The sequence below is a fragment of the Eretmochelys imbricata genome, chromosome 18 (assembly GCF_965152235.1).
Source record: "Eretmochelys imbricata isolate rEreImb1 chromosome 18, rEreImb1.hap1, whole genome shotgun sequence".
NCBI classification, from domain to species: Eukaryota; Metazoa; Chordata; order Testudines; family Cheloniidae; genus Eretmochelys; species Eretmochelys imbricata.
The window spans coordinates 3,388,613-3,401,949 of NC_135589.1; the positions used below are offsets into that span (position 1 = coordinate 3,388,613).

Below are 13,337 nucleotides of genomic sequence, written 5' to 3' on the forward strand. Positions count from 1 at the left end.
GATTTTGATTCCACGAGGAGTCTGGTTACAGATTGCAGAGCTAAATTCAGTTTGGGCCAATGGTGCTTCCCCTACTATGAGCTGAAATCACTGAGTACTATGTTAAGTAGCAGGGGGCCTGAAGTAATCACTGAGTACTATGTTAAGTAGTAGGGGGCCTGAAGACCTACTGGTGAGCGGCTCGAAGGATGGCTACTGGAGAGGAGCAACTGGCTGTGAAGGCTGCAGCAGAAACCCACAGAGAGGCGGGGCAGTTGGCTGTTGGGAGCATGTAAGGTGCCTCTTTACATCCCCCCAATTTCCACACAGGCTGGAACTCTGCAGATGAACTTTTGAACTCTGGACTCACAAAGGACAGAGTTAGAGACTTTTGGGTTGCTAGACTTTGGGGTTGTTGGACTTTTGGGACTTCGGGTGACTTTTGGGTTGCTGGACTCAAGAACCAAAGGGAAAGGACACAGCCCAATTTGCTTGGGGTGGGTTTTTGCTCATGGTTTGTGTTATGAATCCTGTTAGTGGTGTTTCCTCAACATAATGCCACATTGTTTCTCTCTGTTATTAAAAGGCTTTTGCCACACTCAGACTCTGTGCTTGTGAGAGGGGAAATATTGCCTCTTAGAGGCGCCCAGGGGAGGGGAGGTGGTTTATATTTATCCCAGGTCACTGGGTGGGGCCTCAAGCCAGTTTTGAATTGTGTTATTGGAACCCCTAGATACTGAACCCGTCCCTTGTTGCTGCCAACTCAAACAGGCAGAAGGGTTCCAATTATACTTATTAAAACCGAGGCAAGTTATTTGTTTATGTGTTGGGCCATGCATAGATTATCATTAATCTCCACCCCATCCTCAGTGCTTAGCGGTCCCCCTTCTCTATTTGTTTTCTTTTTATTTATATGGCTATAGAACCTTTTACTATTGGTTTTACTCTCCTTTGCAAGGTCCAACTCTGCTGGCTTTTGGCAGCTCTCAGTTTTCTCAGACACTTTCTGACCTCCAAGAGGTAGTGTTCCTTGCTAATGCATCTCATCTTCCATTCCTGGTAGGCTTTCTGCTTTCACCTGTTTGAGATACTTGCTCATCCAGCTTGGTCTGCAACCCTGCCCTATGAATTTATTCCCCTTACTTGGGATGCAGGCGTCAGATAGTTTCTGCAACTTTGACTAAAAGTAATTCCAAACCTCCTCCCCATTCAGATCCTTGAGTTCTTTGGTCCAGTCCATGTCCCTAATTAGTTTCCTTAATTTTTTAAAGTTTGCCCTTTTGAAATCAAGGACCTTAGTTGCCGACCTGTTTTTGCTTATCCTTCCATTTAGTTTAAATTGAATTGACTCATGATCACTCGAACAAAGGTTGCTCCCTACAACCAGTTCTTCTATGGGGTCCTCACTGCTCACCAATACCAAATCTAAAATGGCATCACCTCTTGTTGGTTCAGTGACTATTTGGTGAAGAAATCTGTGAACTGTCACATCCACTAAAATCTGGGCCCCACTATTGTGTACAGCACTTGTCCTCCAGTCTAAATCTGGGACATTAAAGCCTCCCATAATCACACAATCCCCAGTAGTAGTTATTAAAACCATTAAAGAGGTCTCTATCAATATTCAACTCAGCTCATCGGTGTCTGTAGCATATCTCAATCACTATCCCAGGACAATCTCTGTTAGCTTTCTTCCCCAGAGTGTTTTTGACCCAAAGAGTTTCTGTTTTATCCATCCCATCACTTCTAATTTCTTGACAGTCTACTTCATCATTAATATACGGTGCTATTCCACCATCTTTACCTTTATTTTTGTCTTTCCTGAACAGCATATACCCTTTAAAACCTGTACTCCAGTCCTGACCACTATTCCACCATGTTGTTGTTATCCTATATTATCTAGTTTCATTTCCTGCACCAGTAGCTCTAGTTCCTCTATTTTGTTACCCAGGCTCCTTACGTTGGTGTATAAACATATTAGCTGTTTCTGCTTGGCTTCGCCCCCCTTCCTCACCCAATTGGATAAAATCATTCTACTGTCAGTATTGCCTACCTGACTGTTAGCTTCACTGGTATCAGCACTTTATCTCCTCTTAATGTCCATTCCCCTACCCACTGCTCTTCCTTTCTCCATCGCTGTGTCCTTTCTTCTTGATTTTCCTCCCAGTCAATATTAGATAAGACATGGAGATTACATGAACATCTCCTTCTCCTCTGAGTTCCTAATTTAAAGCTCTTTTAATCAGTTATTCCAACCTCCATCACAGAAGTCTATTTCTCTCACTCCTCCGGTGGAGTCCATCACATGAGAACAGTTCTCTGTCCATGAATGCCTCCCAGTGGTTGAACATCCCAAAGCTGCCCTCATAGCTGCTTGGGCCATCTGTTGATCATCATAATCTTACTGTGTCTTCACTCTCCTTCTCTAGAGACAGGTAGAATCCCGCTGAAGATCCACAGAGCCTCCATATCTTTGAGTGTCTTCCCCAGCCTGGCATAGTCTCCCTTGATACATTTGAGTGAGAATCTGGCAGTATCATTGGTTCCTATGTGGAGGACAATCAGTGGATTCTTTCCTGCTCTCATTAGGATACTCTTGAGCCTCAGGTTCACATCCCCTATCTTAGCTCCAAGCAGACAACACAGCCTTCTGTTCTCTGGATCAGCTCTGGTGACAGGCTTGTCTGTTCTTTATAGACCTGTCCCTTCCTGGTGTTGGTGTGGTTCGCCAGCCTACTTCCTGTTCTTTCTGGCTGCAAGTCCTCTCATCTTTTGTTCCCTCTTGCTGTCTTCTGTGAGTCATCCTGTAGCCTCCTGGGGCTCTGAACTTTCGCCTAGCCATTTGGTCCCTAGTCTGTAGCGGTGCATGGGATTCTTCCGTCCTAAGTGCAGGACTCTGCACTTGTCCTTGCTGAACCTCATCAGATTTCTTTTGGCCCAGTCCTCTAATTTGTCTAGGTCCCTCTGTATTCTATCCCTATCCTCCAGTGTATCTACCACTCCTCCCAGTTTAGTGTCTTCTGAAAACGTGCTGAGGATGCAATCCACGCTATCCTCCAGATCATTAATGAAGATATTGAACAAAACCGGCCCCAGGACCTACCCTTGGTGGACTCCGCTTGATACCGGCTACCAACTGGACATGGAGCCATTGATCACTATGTGTTGAGCCCAATGATCTAGCCAGATTCTATCCACCTTATAGTCCATTCATCTTCTTTAACTTGCTGGCAAGAATACTGTGGGAGACAGTGTCAAAAGCTTTGCTAAAGTCAAGGAATAACACATCCACTGCTTTCCCCTCATCCACAGAGACAGTTATCTCATCATAGAAGGCAATAAGATTAGTCAGGCATGACTTGCCCTTGGTGAATCCATGCTGGCTGTTCCTGATCACTTTTCTCTCCTCTAAGTGCTTCAGAATTGATTCCTTGAGGACCTGCTCCATGATTTTTCCAGGGATTGAGGTGAGGCTGACTGGCCTGTAGTTCCCAGGATCCTCCTTCTTCCCTTTTTTTAAAGATGGGCACTACATTAGCCTTTTTCCAGTTGTCTGGGACCTCCCCCGATCGCCATGAGTTTTCAAAGATAATGGCCAATGGCTCTACAGTCACATCCACCAACTCCTTTAGCACCCTTGGATGCAGTGCATCTGGGCCCATGGACTTGTGCTTACCCAGCTTTTTTAAATAGTCCGAAACCACTTCTTTCTCCACAGAGGGCTGGTCACCTCCTCCCCATTCTGTGCTGCCCAGTGCAGTAGTCTGGGAGCTGACCTTGTTTGTGAAGACAGAGGCAAAAAAAGCATTGAGTACATGAGCTTTTTCCACATCCTCTGTCACTAGGTTGCCTCCCTCATTCAGTAAGGGGCCCACACTTTCCTTGACTTTCTTCTTGTTGCTAACATACCTGAAGAAACCCTTCTTGTTACTCTTAACATCTCTTGTTAGTTGCAACTCGAAGTGTGATTTGGCCTTCCTGATATCACTCCTGCATGCCTGAGCAATATTTTTATACTCCTCCTTGGTCATTTGTCCAATCTTTCACTTCCTGTAAGCTTCTTTTTTGTGTTTAAGATCAGCAAGGATTTCACTGTTAAGCCAAGCTGGTCGCCTGCCATATTTACTATTCTTTCTAAACATTGGGATGGTTTGTTCCTGTAACCTCAATAAGGATTCTTTAAAATACAGCCAGCTCTCCTGGACTCCTTTCCCCCTCAAGTTATTCTCCCAGGGGATTCTGCCCATCAGTTCTCTGAGGGAGTCAAAATCTGCTTTTCTGAAGTCCAGGGTCCTATTCTGCTGCTCTCCTTTCTTCCTTGTGTCAGGATCCTGAACTCGATCATATCATGATCACTGCCTCCCAGGTTCCCATCCACTTTTGCTTCCCCTACTAATTCTTCCCGGTTTGTGAGCAGCAGGTCAAGAAGAGCTCTGCCCCTAGTTGGTCTCTCCAGCACTTGCACCAGGAAATTGTCCCCTACACTTTCCAAAAACTTCTTGGATTTTCTGTGCACCACTGTATTGCTCTCCCAGCGATATCAGGGTGATTGAAGTCTCCCATGAGAACCAGGGTGTGTGATCTAGTAACTTCCATTAGTACCCGGAAGAAAGCTTCGTCCGCCTCATCCCCCTGGTCCGGTGGTCTCTAGCAGAGTCCCACCATGGCATCTCCCTCGTTGCTCACACTTCTAAACTTAATCCAGAGACTCTCAGGTTTTTCTGCAGGTTCATACTGGAGCTCTGAGCAGTCATACTGCTCCCTTACATACAATGCAACTCCCCAACCTTTTCTGCCCTGCCTGTCCTTCCTGAACCGTTTATATCCATTCATGCAAGTACTCCAGTCATGTGAGTTATCCCACCAAGTCTCTGTTATTCCAATCACATCATAATTCTTTGACTGTGCCAGGACTTCCAGTTCTCCCTGGTTGTTTCCCAGGCTTCTTGCATTTGTGTATAGGCACTTAAAATAACTCACTGATCGTCCCGCTTTCTCAGTATGAGGCAGGAGCCCTCCCCTCTTGCGCTCTCCTGCTCGTGCTTCCTCCCGATATCCCACTTCCCCACTTACCTCAGGGCTTTGGTCTCCTTCCCCAGTGAATCTAGTTAAAAGCCCTCCTCACTAGGTTAGCCAGCCTACTTGTGAAGATGCTCTTCCCTCTCTTCATTAGGTGGAGCCCGTCTCTGCCTAGTACTCCTCCTTCTTGGAACACCATCCCAGGGTCAAAGAATCCAAAGCCTTCTCACTGACACCGCCTGCGTAGCCATTCGTTGACCCAGCAGTCTCCCCTCAGAGTTTTCCAGTCTAGCTTGCATCTGTGTGTGTTAACATTTGCCTTCAGCCTCCTCTTGCCTTCCTTGCATCATCTGCTCAAATCCCCTTCAAAACTCAACCATAGTTTCCAACTGCATCTCCAAACCTCAGATCTTCTCTTCCATCAGCTCTGTCAGGCAGCACTTCATACAGACAACCCTCTTTTTGGGTACCCGTTCCATGATAATGTACATCCTGCAGCTTCCACATCTGGTCATCTTTACTGTCTCTTCCATTCCTTAGGTCTAAGCGCCTGTCAAGGGAACAAACAAACAAAAACAAAAAAACAAACACCAAGACAAAACCTGATCACTGCACAGTCCCTTCCCCAAACAAACTTCCTCAAACTCCCCCTACTTTCAGCTCTGTTTCTGGCTCCTATGCCACTGTGCCTGTGTCGTTGGCTGCCTGAATGACATCCTCATTTTCTCTGAAAGTCACTTGAAAAAGAATATGAACCAGTCACTCCTTGATCTGCACAAGCTGGCAACTGACAAGAATGACCCTCATTTGTGTGACTTCATTATACATTATTTGTGTGAAAGTCAGGACTGCCAGAATCATCATGTGCACACTGTCTTGGAGAGATTCTGCCAAAACCACCTCTACACATTGCTTGTGAAACATGAGTTCAATAAGGACACCTTAGAAGTCCCAAGGGACTCACCAGGGACTCATGGCAGTAACAGCCAATTGTGCTGCACCCAAGGATGTACATGGAGTGCAGCAATTCCTGAGGTTTGCCAATATCTAGTGATTTATTAAAGGATTCTCTAGCCTGGTTGTACCCCTAATGGCACTCTTGCAAAAGGGGGCCTGGTTTGCCTAGTCAACAGAGGCTCCATTGGCCTTTGATCAACTGAAGAGTGCATTCACCTCAGAATCTACCCTGATTCACCCATATCCCACTAAACCATTTATGAGTAAGGCTGGCATCTCAAACTTTGCCATAGGTGCGTATTATCTCAACAGGTAGGGCCCTGCAACCAGCTCCATCCCTGTGCTTTTTATTCTCAGAAGGTAATCCCAGCAGAGAAAAATCAACTACACTATTACCAAATTACCTCCACTATTTAACATGGCCTGGAAGAAGACATAAAATCATCATTGATATAGTTTGCAGATGACACAAAAATTGGGGCATGGTGAATAATGATACAAAAGACTCTAGACTACTTGGTAAGATGGGCTCAAGCAACAGTATGCATTTTAATATGGCTAAATGTAAATGCATACATCTAGGAACAAAGAATGTGGGCTATAGTTACCAGACTGGGGATTCTATCCTGGGAAGCAGTGACTCTGAAAAAGATTTGGGGATGGTGATGGATAATCAGATGAACATGAGCTGCCAGTGTGATTCTGTGCTTAAAAGAGCTAATGCAATCCCTGGGATAAACAGGGGAAACTTGAGGAGGAGCAAAGAGGTTATTTTACCTCTTTATTTGGCATTGGTGCAACTGCTGCTGGAATACTGCAACCAGTTCTAGTGTCCACATTTCAAGAAGGATGTTGATAAATTGGAGAGGGCTCAGAGAAGAGTCATGAGAATGATTAAAGGATTAGAAAACCTACCTTATAGTGATAGACTCAAGGAGCTCCATCTATTTATCTTAACAAAGAGAAGATTAAGTGGGAATGTGATTCAATCAATATGAACCTACATGGGGATTAAATATTTAATAACGGCTCTTCACTCTAACAGAGAAATATACACCACAATGCAATGGCTGGAAGCTGAAGCTAGATCAACTGAGACTAGACATAAAATGCACTTTTTAATAGCGAGGGTAATTAACCAGTGGAATAATTTACTTAGGTTGTGGTGGATTCTCCATCACTGATCATTCTGAAATCAAGACTGAATGAGTTGTTAAAAGATTATTTTGGGGAAGTTTTATGGCCTGTGTTACGCAGGAGGTCAGATTGGATGATCACATTGGTCCATTCTGGCCTTGGAATCTATGAATCCATCCCATAATACCATCCATATCCCATAATTTTCATATAGTTTTTTTAAAATCCCACAAACCTATGCAGCACTTTTCAGTCTTTGCCATGTCTGACCAGAAGCAAGCAGCTCGCTGAGCTCTGCACTGTTCTCATGAATGTTGCAAGTACAGAATGCACAATTCTCCTGTACGTGCTGAACCTCAGCAAGTACCACTACAACTAGGGACATGAAGATTTCTTCCGAGACGGTTTGCTGAGGGACATAGAGAAAAACAATTCAAACTTGTTGGTGTCATTCACAGAGAAGCGGCAGACAGTGGAGTGCCGCATTTGGGTCTGAGAAACGAGCTCTGGGTGCTGTGATCTGAGTCTAATACGCGTGTGGGATGGTGAGCAGCAACTACAGACCTTTTAGATGTGAAAGGCCACGTTCCTGGACCTGTGTGCCAAGCTTGCCTTTGCCCACCAGTGCAAGGACACCAGAATCAGAGCTGCATTGACAGTGGAGAAGCAAGCAGTCATCGCACTCTGGAACCTTGCAATACTGGATTGCAAGTACTGGACTAGGCAGAGGGAAATCATTTTGGAGTTGGAAAACCCGCTCTGGGGGCAGTCATCATGCAAGTGTGTAGGGCCATTTACCATCTCCTGCTACACAGGACTGTGATTCTTGGCAATGTGCAGGACATAGTGGATGGTTTTGCAGCAATGGAGTTCTCAAACTGTGGTGAAGTGACAGACAGCATGCATACCTCTATTTTGGCACTAGCCTTGTCACAGAGCCCATTAATAGAAAGGGCTACTTTTCTATGCTTATGCAAGCATTGGTGGATCAACAGGGATGGTCGGGGAAGGTACGTGCACCCTCGCATCTGTAAAAACACAGGACTCGTCACAAAGCTGCAAGCAGAGACAGTCTTTTGTGACTGGCAGATTGGCAATAACAAAATGCCAAGAGTGATTCTGGGGGACCTTGCTCCCTTGGCTCATGAAGCCGTACACTGGCCACCTTGACAGCATCAAGGAAAGATTCAGCTACCAGCACAGCAGGTGCAGAATGACAGTTGAATGTACTTTTGGTAGATTGAAGAGACGCTGGCAGTGTTTACTCACTAGATTGGAGCTCAGTGAGAAAAATATCCTAATGGTTGTAGCTGCCTGTTGTATCCTGTCCGTGAGACAAATTGGGGGAAAGCTTCTCTCTACTGCTGCCCTACGGCGGTGGTTCTCAACTAGGGGTACGTACCAGCAGAGGTCTTCCAGGGGGTGCATCAGCTCGTCTAGTGAATTGCCTAATTTTACAACAGACTACATAAAAAGCACTAGCAAAGTCAGTACCAACTAAAATTTCGTACTGCCAATGACTTGTTTATATATACTGTATATACTATACACTGAAATGTCCGTACAATATTTATATTCCAATTGATTTATTTTATACTTATATGGCAAAAATGAGAAAGTAGCCATTCTTCAGTAATAGTGTGTGTGAAACACTTATGTATTTTTATGTCTGATTTTGCAAGCAAGTAGTTTTTAAGTGAGATGTAACTTGAGGGTACGCAAGAGAAATCAGACTCCTGAAAGGGGTGCAGCAGCCTGGAAAGGTTGAGAGCCCCTGCCCCACAGCAATGAACTCAACAAGCATCAGCCCCACCCCCACTCCCTCCAGTTGAGACTATCACAGACACCACAGCTCCATCCTACCCACGCCACACCACAGCACCCACCATGACCTGACGCCAGCCCACTCCCTATTCTTTTCATCTATCCAGCTCCACCAGCCCCAGCCACCACCACTCCCCAGGCCCAGTGGATGCAAATCCCATTCCACTGCACAGGTTTGTTATTGACAAGGCCAATTGCTAGTGCTTTGGAACACTTACTTCCAAGGCCAAGGGTTAAGCCAGCCATGTAGCACATCTTCAGTTTGATATGGGGCGCTTCCTTGAGAAACTTGATGCAGTCCAGACCCAACAGCAGCGTAATCAAAGCCAAGCCCGCCAGAATGTCAGCTGTGATCAGCAGTGCTCGCGTCACCACGATCTTCACTGAGAAGAGTGAACAAAGCAAAAACTGGACAGATCACAGTCATGACAGTGTGGATTTGACTCCAAACACCTTCTATCACTCGGTGTTAGGCATGCTGCTGTTCTAGGGTAACACATGTGTGCTATTGTAACCCATGGGTAAGTGTTTGTTACAGGCCCCCCTCTGGCTCTGATCCAAAGAGGACATGAGTCTGTTACAACCCCCAGCTGCAGAGCCTTGGCTCTTTAGCTCAAGCAGTAATAGTTTAGCTTAGCCGTGGAGGTCCCTGGTTCAGTCCTGATATGTTGTCTAAGAGGGTGATTGTCCCACATTATAAGACCACTGCTTATCATGCTGTGCAGTAGTGTCTCATCATTTCCATCTGTTATCTTATATTTAGACTGTGAGCTCTGGAACTGTCTTTTTATTCATGTTGTACAGTGCCTAACACAATGGGGTCATGGGCCATGACTAAGGCTCCTAGGCATAACAATAATAATTAATATAGATATCACAGTATGAGCCATGTCTCGGTGGTGTTGTGTTACTAGTATCAGTCTTCTCACCGCTGCAAGGATTTCACCATGTTCCGCAAGACACAACTGCCTGAATGTCTGAAGCGTTATTTCCCCTTTCCACCGCACTTACAACGATGGTACCAGGCAAATACCCACAATGCGGCGTTTGACAATCCGGGCAGCACAGCACTGTTTGGACGCATGCTTTACTTGTAATGCAGCTGATGCCAGGGGGAATGCCCACCATCGACATTGATGTATGGTCCATTGGTAGAACTTGTGTGTTTAGGTAAGGCCTTTGTCTTACAGTGAACAGAATAATGACAAGAACAATTGAAGTTCATCTAAAACTGACTCTGGCAGATCCTCTGCTGGTTTAAATTGTCAGAGCTCCGTTGGCATCATTGGAGCTATGGGAATGGACACCAGCTGACATCTCCTCCACTGCCTTTATCTTAATCTGTAATGGTCTTCGCTTGGGGTCTGGTTGGGGAGCTTGGCCTTGTGGTCACAGCCACAACCCCTGTGTGCCAAGGGGGCTGTGGGGAGAGGAGCCCAGGCTCTCCCACTCCACAGAGCTCCGACCCAGGGCCTTTTTGTGCTATCAATAGTCTGGCAACCAAAGCTGCTTAAGGCTGTCCTCCCTGGGCCACTTCCTCTCCTCCTTCCCTCGGGTCAGCTTAGTTCAAATCTTAGTTCCCTGTTGGGAAGTCCAAACCATAATACGTAAGAGGGGGCTACCAATGTCCAGGGTCCACAGATGGGAGAGAGGGGGCTATTTCCCTCTCTGGTTGTCTCTGGGGTGGGTCCTCCCTTCCCTCAAGTAGGGCCCCTTTGGGCAGCTATGTCAGAGCCTTTAGGCTTCCCTCTGCTCTGCTGGAGCTGGGGGCTGCAGATCTGCTCACCTCCAGCTCTGCCACCCAAATGAGCTAATTCCTGTTTTTTAATTCCTCCAGTAGATGGAGCATTGGCTGCAGGTGTGGAAGGGTGGGCCTGGCTGAGCCCAAAATAATCCCTTAAACCCTTGTTGTCTAGTATGAGGTCTGTATACTCCATCACACAATCAAAGCTTTTAATGCCATTTAAATGTGACTGTTAAGCAGTGGACTCACCCCTATAAAAGAATCTAAACAACCAAAGAAAAAGAGGAAATTTTTCACATGAAGTTTTACTTCACTTTGGGTTTTTAAGGTTTTGAATGTTTTTATGTGTGTTTTTTTAAAGCATTGGTTGTTACAGTGGGAAGAAGCAAATCATATAGCTTAATGCAAACTCCAAATCACAATGAATTGCTTAACGATGTAACATATGCTTTTGTAAACACACCCTGTTCCCGAACACCCATTCTCATCATGACAAGCAGGACTCACATGGATGGCCTGCTAAAATGGAATCATACTGGTCACAAGTCCTGATGCCATCTTGCACGTTGGTGACACATTCCCTCCACAGGCCCCGGCATTTGAGGCTGACCTAGAAGAGGAAGAAAGAAAGAGATAGAGACACTCAAGCAAAAAGCATCCCATGATCCTTTGGGGCTAATCTAACCCAAGAAAGCAAAACCTGAGCTACCAGCCAACGGACACAATTTGAAAACTCTCTGTAGTTCACAGGCACAAAACTGGAGATGAAGTAGAAAAGAGCCATGAAAATGATTTGAGAGCTGAAAAAATACCTTACAGTGTTAGTCTAAGAGCTCAATCTGCATAAACTTTCAAAAAGAAGCTTGAGGGGTGACTTGATTATGGTACATTAGTATCTTCATGAGAAGAAAATGCCAGGTTCTAAAGAATCTAACAGAGAAAGATTTACAAGAATCGATGGCTGGAAGTTATAGCCAGACAAATTTAAATTAGAAAAAAGGCACACATGTTTAGCAGTTAGAGTGGTTAACCTTTGGAACAAACTACCAAGAGGAGTGGTGGATTTTCTATCTTTTGATGTCGTTAGATCAAAACTTGCTGCTTTTCTGGAAGATACATGTTAGCCAACACAAGTTCCTTGGCTCAACACAGGGGTAACTGGGTGAAATTCTCTGGCAGAACATCAGACTTTGATCTAATGGTCCCTTCTGGCCTTAAACTCTATGAACCTCTATGATTTAATTGGGGATTGGTCCTGCTTTGAGCAGGGGGTTGGACTAGATGACCTCCTGAGGTCCCTTCCAACCCTGATATTCTATGATTCTATGATTCTAACCTATAAAATATGTGAAACAGGTTAAATGCAAAGCACTGTGTGCTCACTGTATGGTGTGTAGGATCTACCCAGCTACGCCTAATCCTTGAGTCATCTTCAACTTGAGTCATCTTCAACAGCAAAGCAAGGGGCAGGTAATACCATCTCTTTCCTCCCCCTGCCCTGCCTCATGGGGTGCAGCCATGAGGCAGGGCAGGGGGAGGAAAGAGATGGTATTAGCTGCCCCTTGCTTTGCTACAGAACCCCCATACTGCCCACAGTTCCTAGGACCCTGGTCAAGGCTAGACGTGGGACTTAACGATGGAAGGGGTGTATCAGGATCATTGGCAGCTGTGAACCATCAGTCCAGTACTTTCATGGGCTTGCCACAATTTTTGCTACATTGTGAAGTATTCTCCAAATTTTAAGCTTGCATTTAACCTTAAGCTGATATCTATTTCTATGTAAGACACAGTTATGAAAATACATGCAGATGTGCTGTGATACTTCCTAAATTGAAGCAGCTCCTTAGTCACAGCACTGAACACTGAGCAAAAGGCTGTTCTTTTTCTGCTCACCTCCAAGCTATCATCAGCATTAACCATCCAGCAATCGGTGCAGGTGGCTATGACCAGGAAGAGGGTGGAGAGGAGACCCAGGCAGAAAGCCATCAGCTGGAAGATCACACTCATCTGGAACTCTGCAGGACCCCAAAGCACAGTGGGTTGACATTGACACATCAGCCCTGAAGAGAAATGAACTTCCCCACCCTAGCCTGGCACTATTTATGCATCCTGATCCCCCAAAGCAGGCACCAATACATTCCAACCACACAAGCAGGCAGCATTTGTGCTGCCCACACAGTACTGCTAACTCTGTTCAGAACCAGCAATGAACTCAAGAGATGGAGAATGAAGTCCTGGCTCAACTAAAGTCGATGGCAAAATTCCTCTTGATTTCCAGGCGGCCAGCAATTCGCCCATTGTTTCCAGAACTGTAGTGCAGGATTACAAGGGATCCCTAATAGGCAAATGTCAAACAAAAGTTAGGTAAGCAATTCTCACAGCAAACTGAACACAGCCTCTGCACACAGAATGTGTTCAACAGGAACATTCCACTGCTTGACCAGTCCCCAACAACTTTAGGGGCATGAATGATTGTGGGTCTGTGCTTGGAGGGGGCGGGGATCAGTTGGTTAACCCATGTGGTTCCAGGTCTCTGCACAGGGGGAATAATGGGGTTAAACTACCTGCGGTCAGAGTGAGCGTAAGCAAGCGATAGGGGTATACGTTGTTCCACTGGAGAAGCAGAAGTGGACGAAAAAATGACGGTGGCCCATTTGAAATGGGAAAAGGCTCCTTT

General features: G+C 45.6%; 1 protein-coding gene across 1 annotated transcript in view; it reads right to left on the reverse strand.

Annotated features, from left to right (window-relative positions):
• CLDN19 (claudin 19) overlaps window positions 1-13,337 on the reverse strand; it is a 73,191-nt gene that overhangs the window by 10,077 nt on the left and 49,777 nt on the right. The window contains exons 3-5 of the mRNA XM_077837271.1: window positions 12,554-12,675; window positions 11,168-11,270; window positions 9,135-9,299 (exon numbers count right to left, since the gene is read on the reverse strand). Coding sequence (XP_077693397.1) covers window positions 9,135-9,299; window positions 11,168-11,270; window positions 12,554-12,675 — 390 coding nt within the window. The remainder of the gene's footprint in view (window positions 1-9,134; window positions 9,300-11,167; window positions 11,271-12,553; window positions 12,676-13,337) is intronic.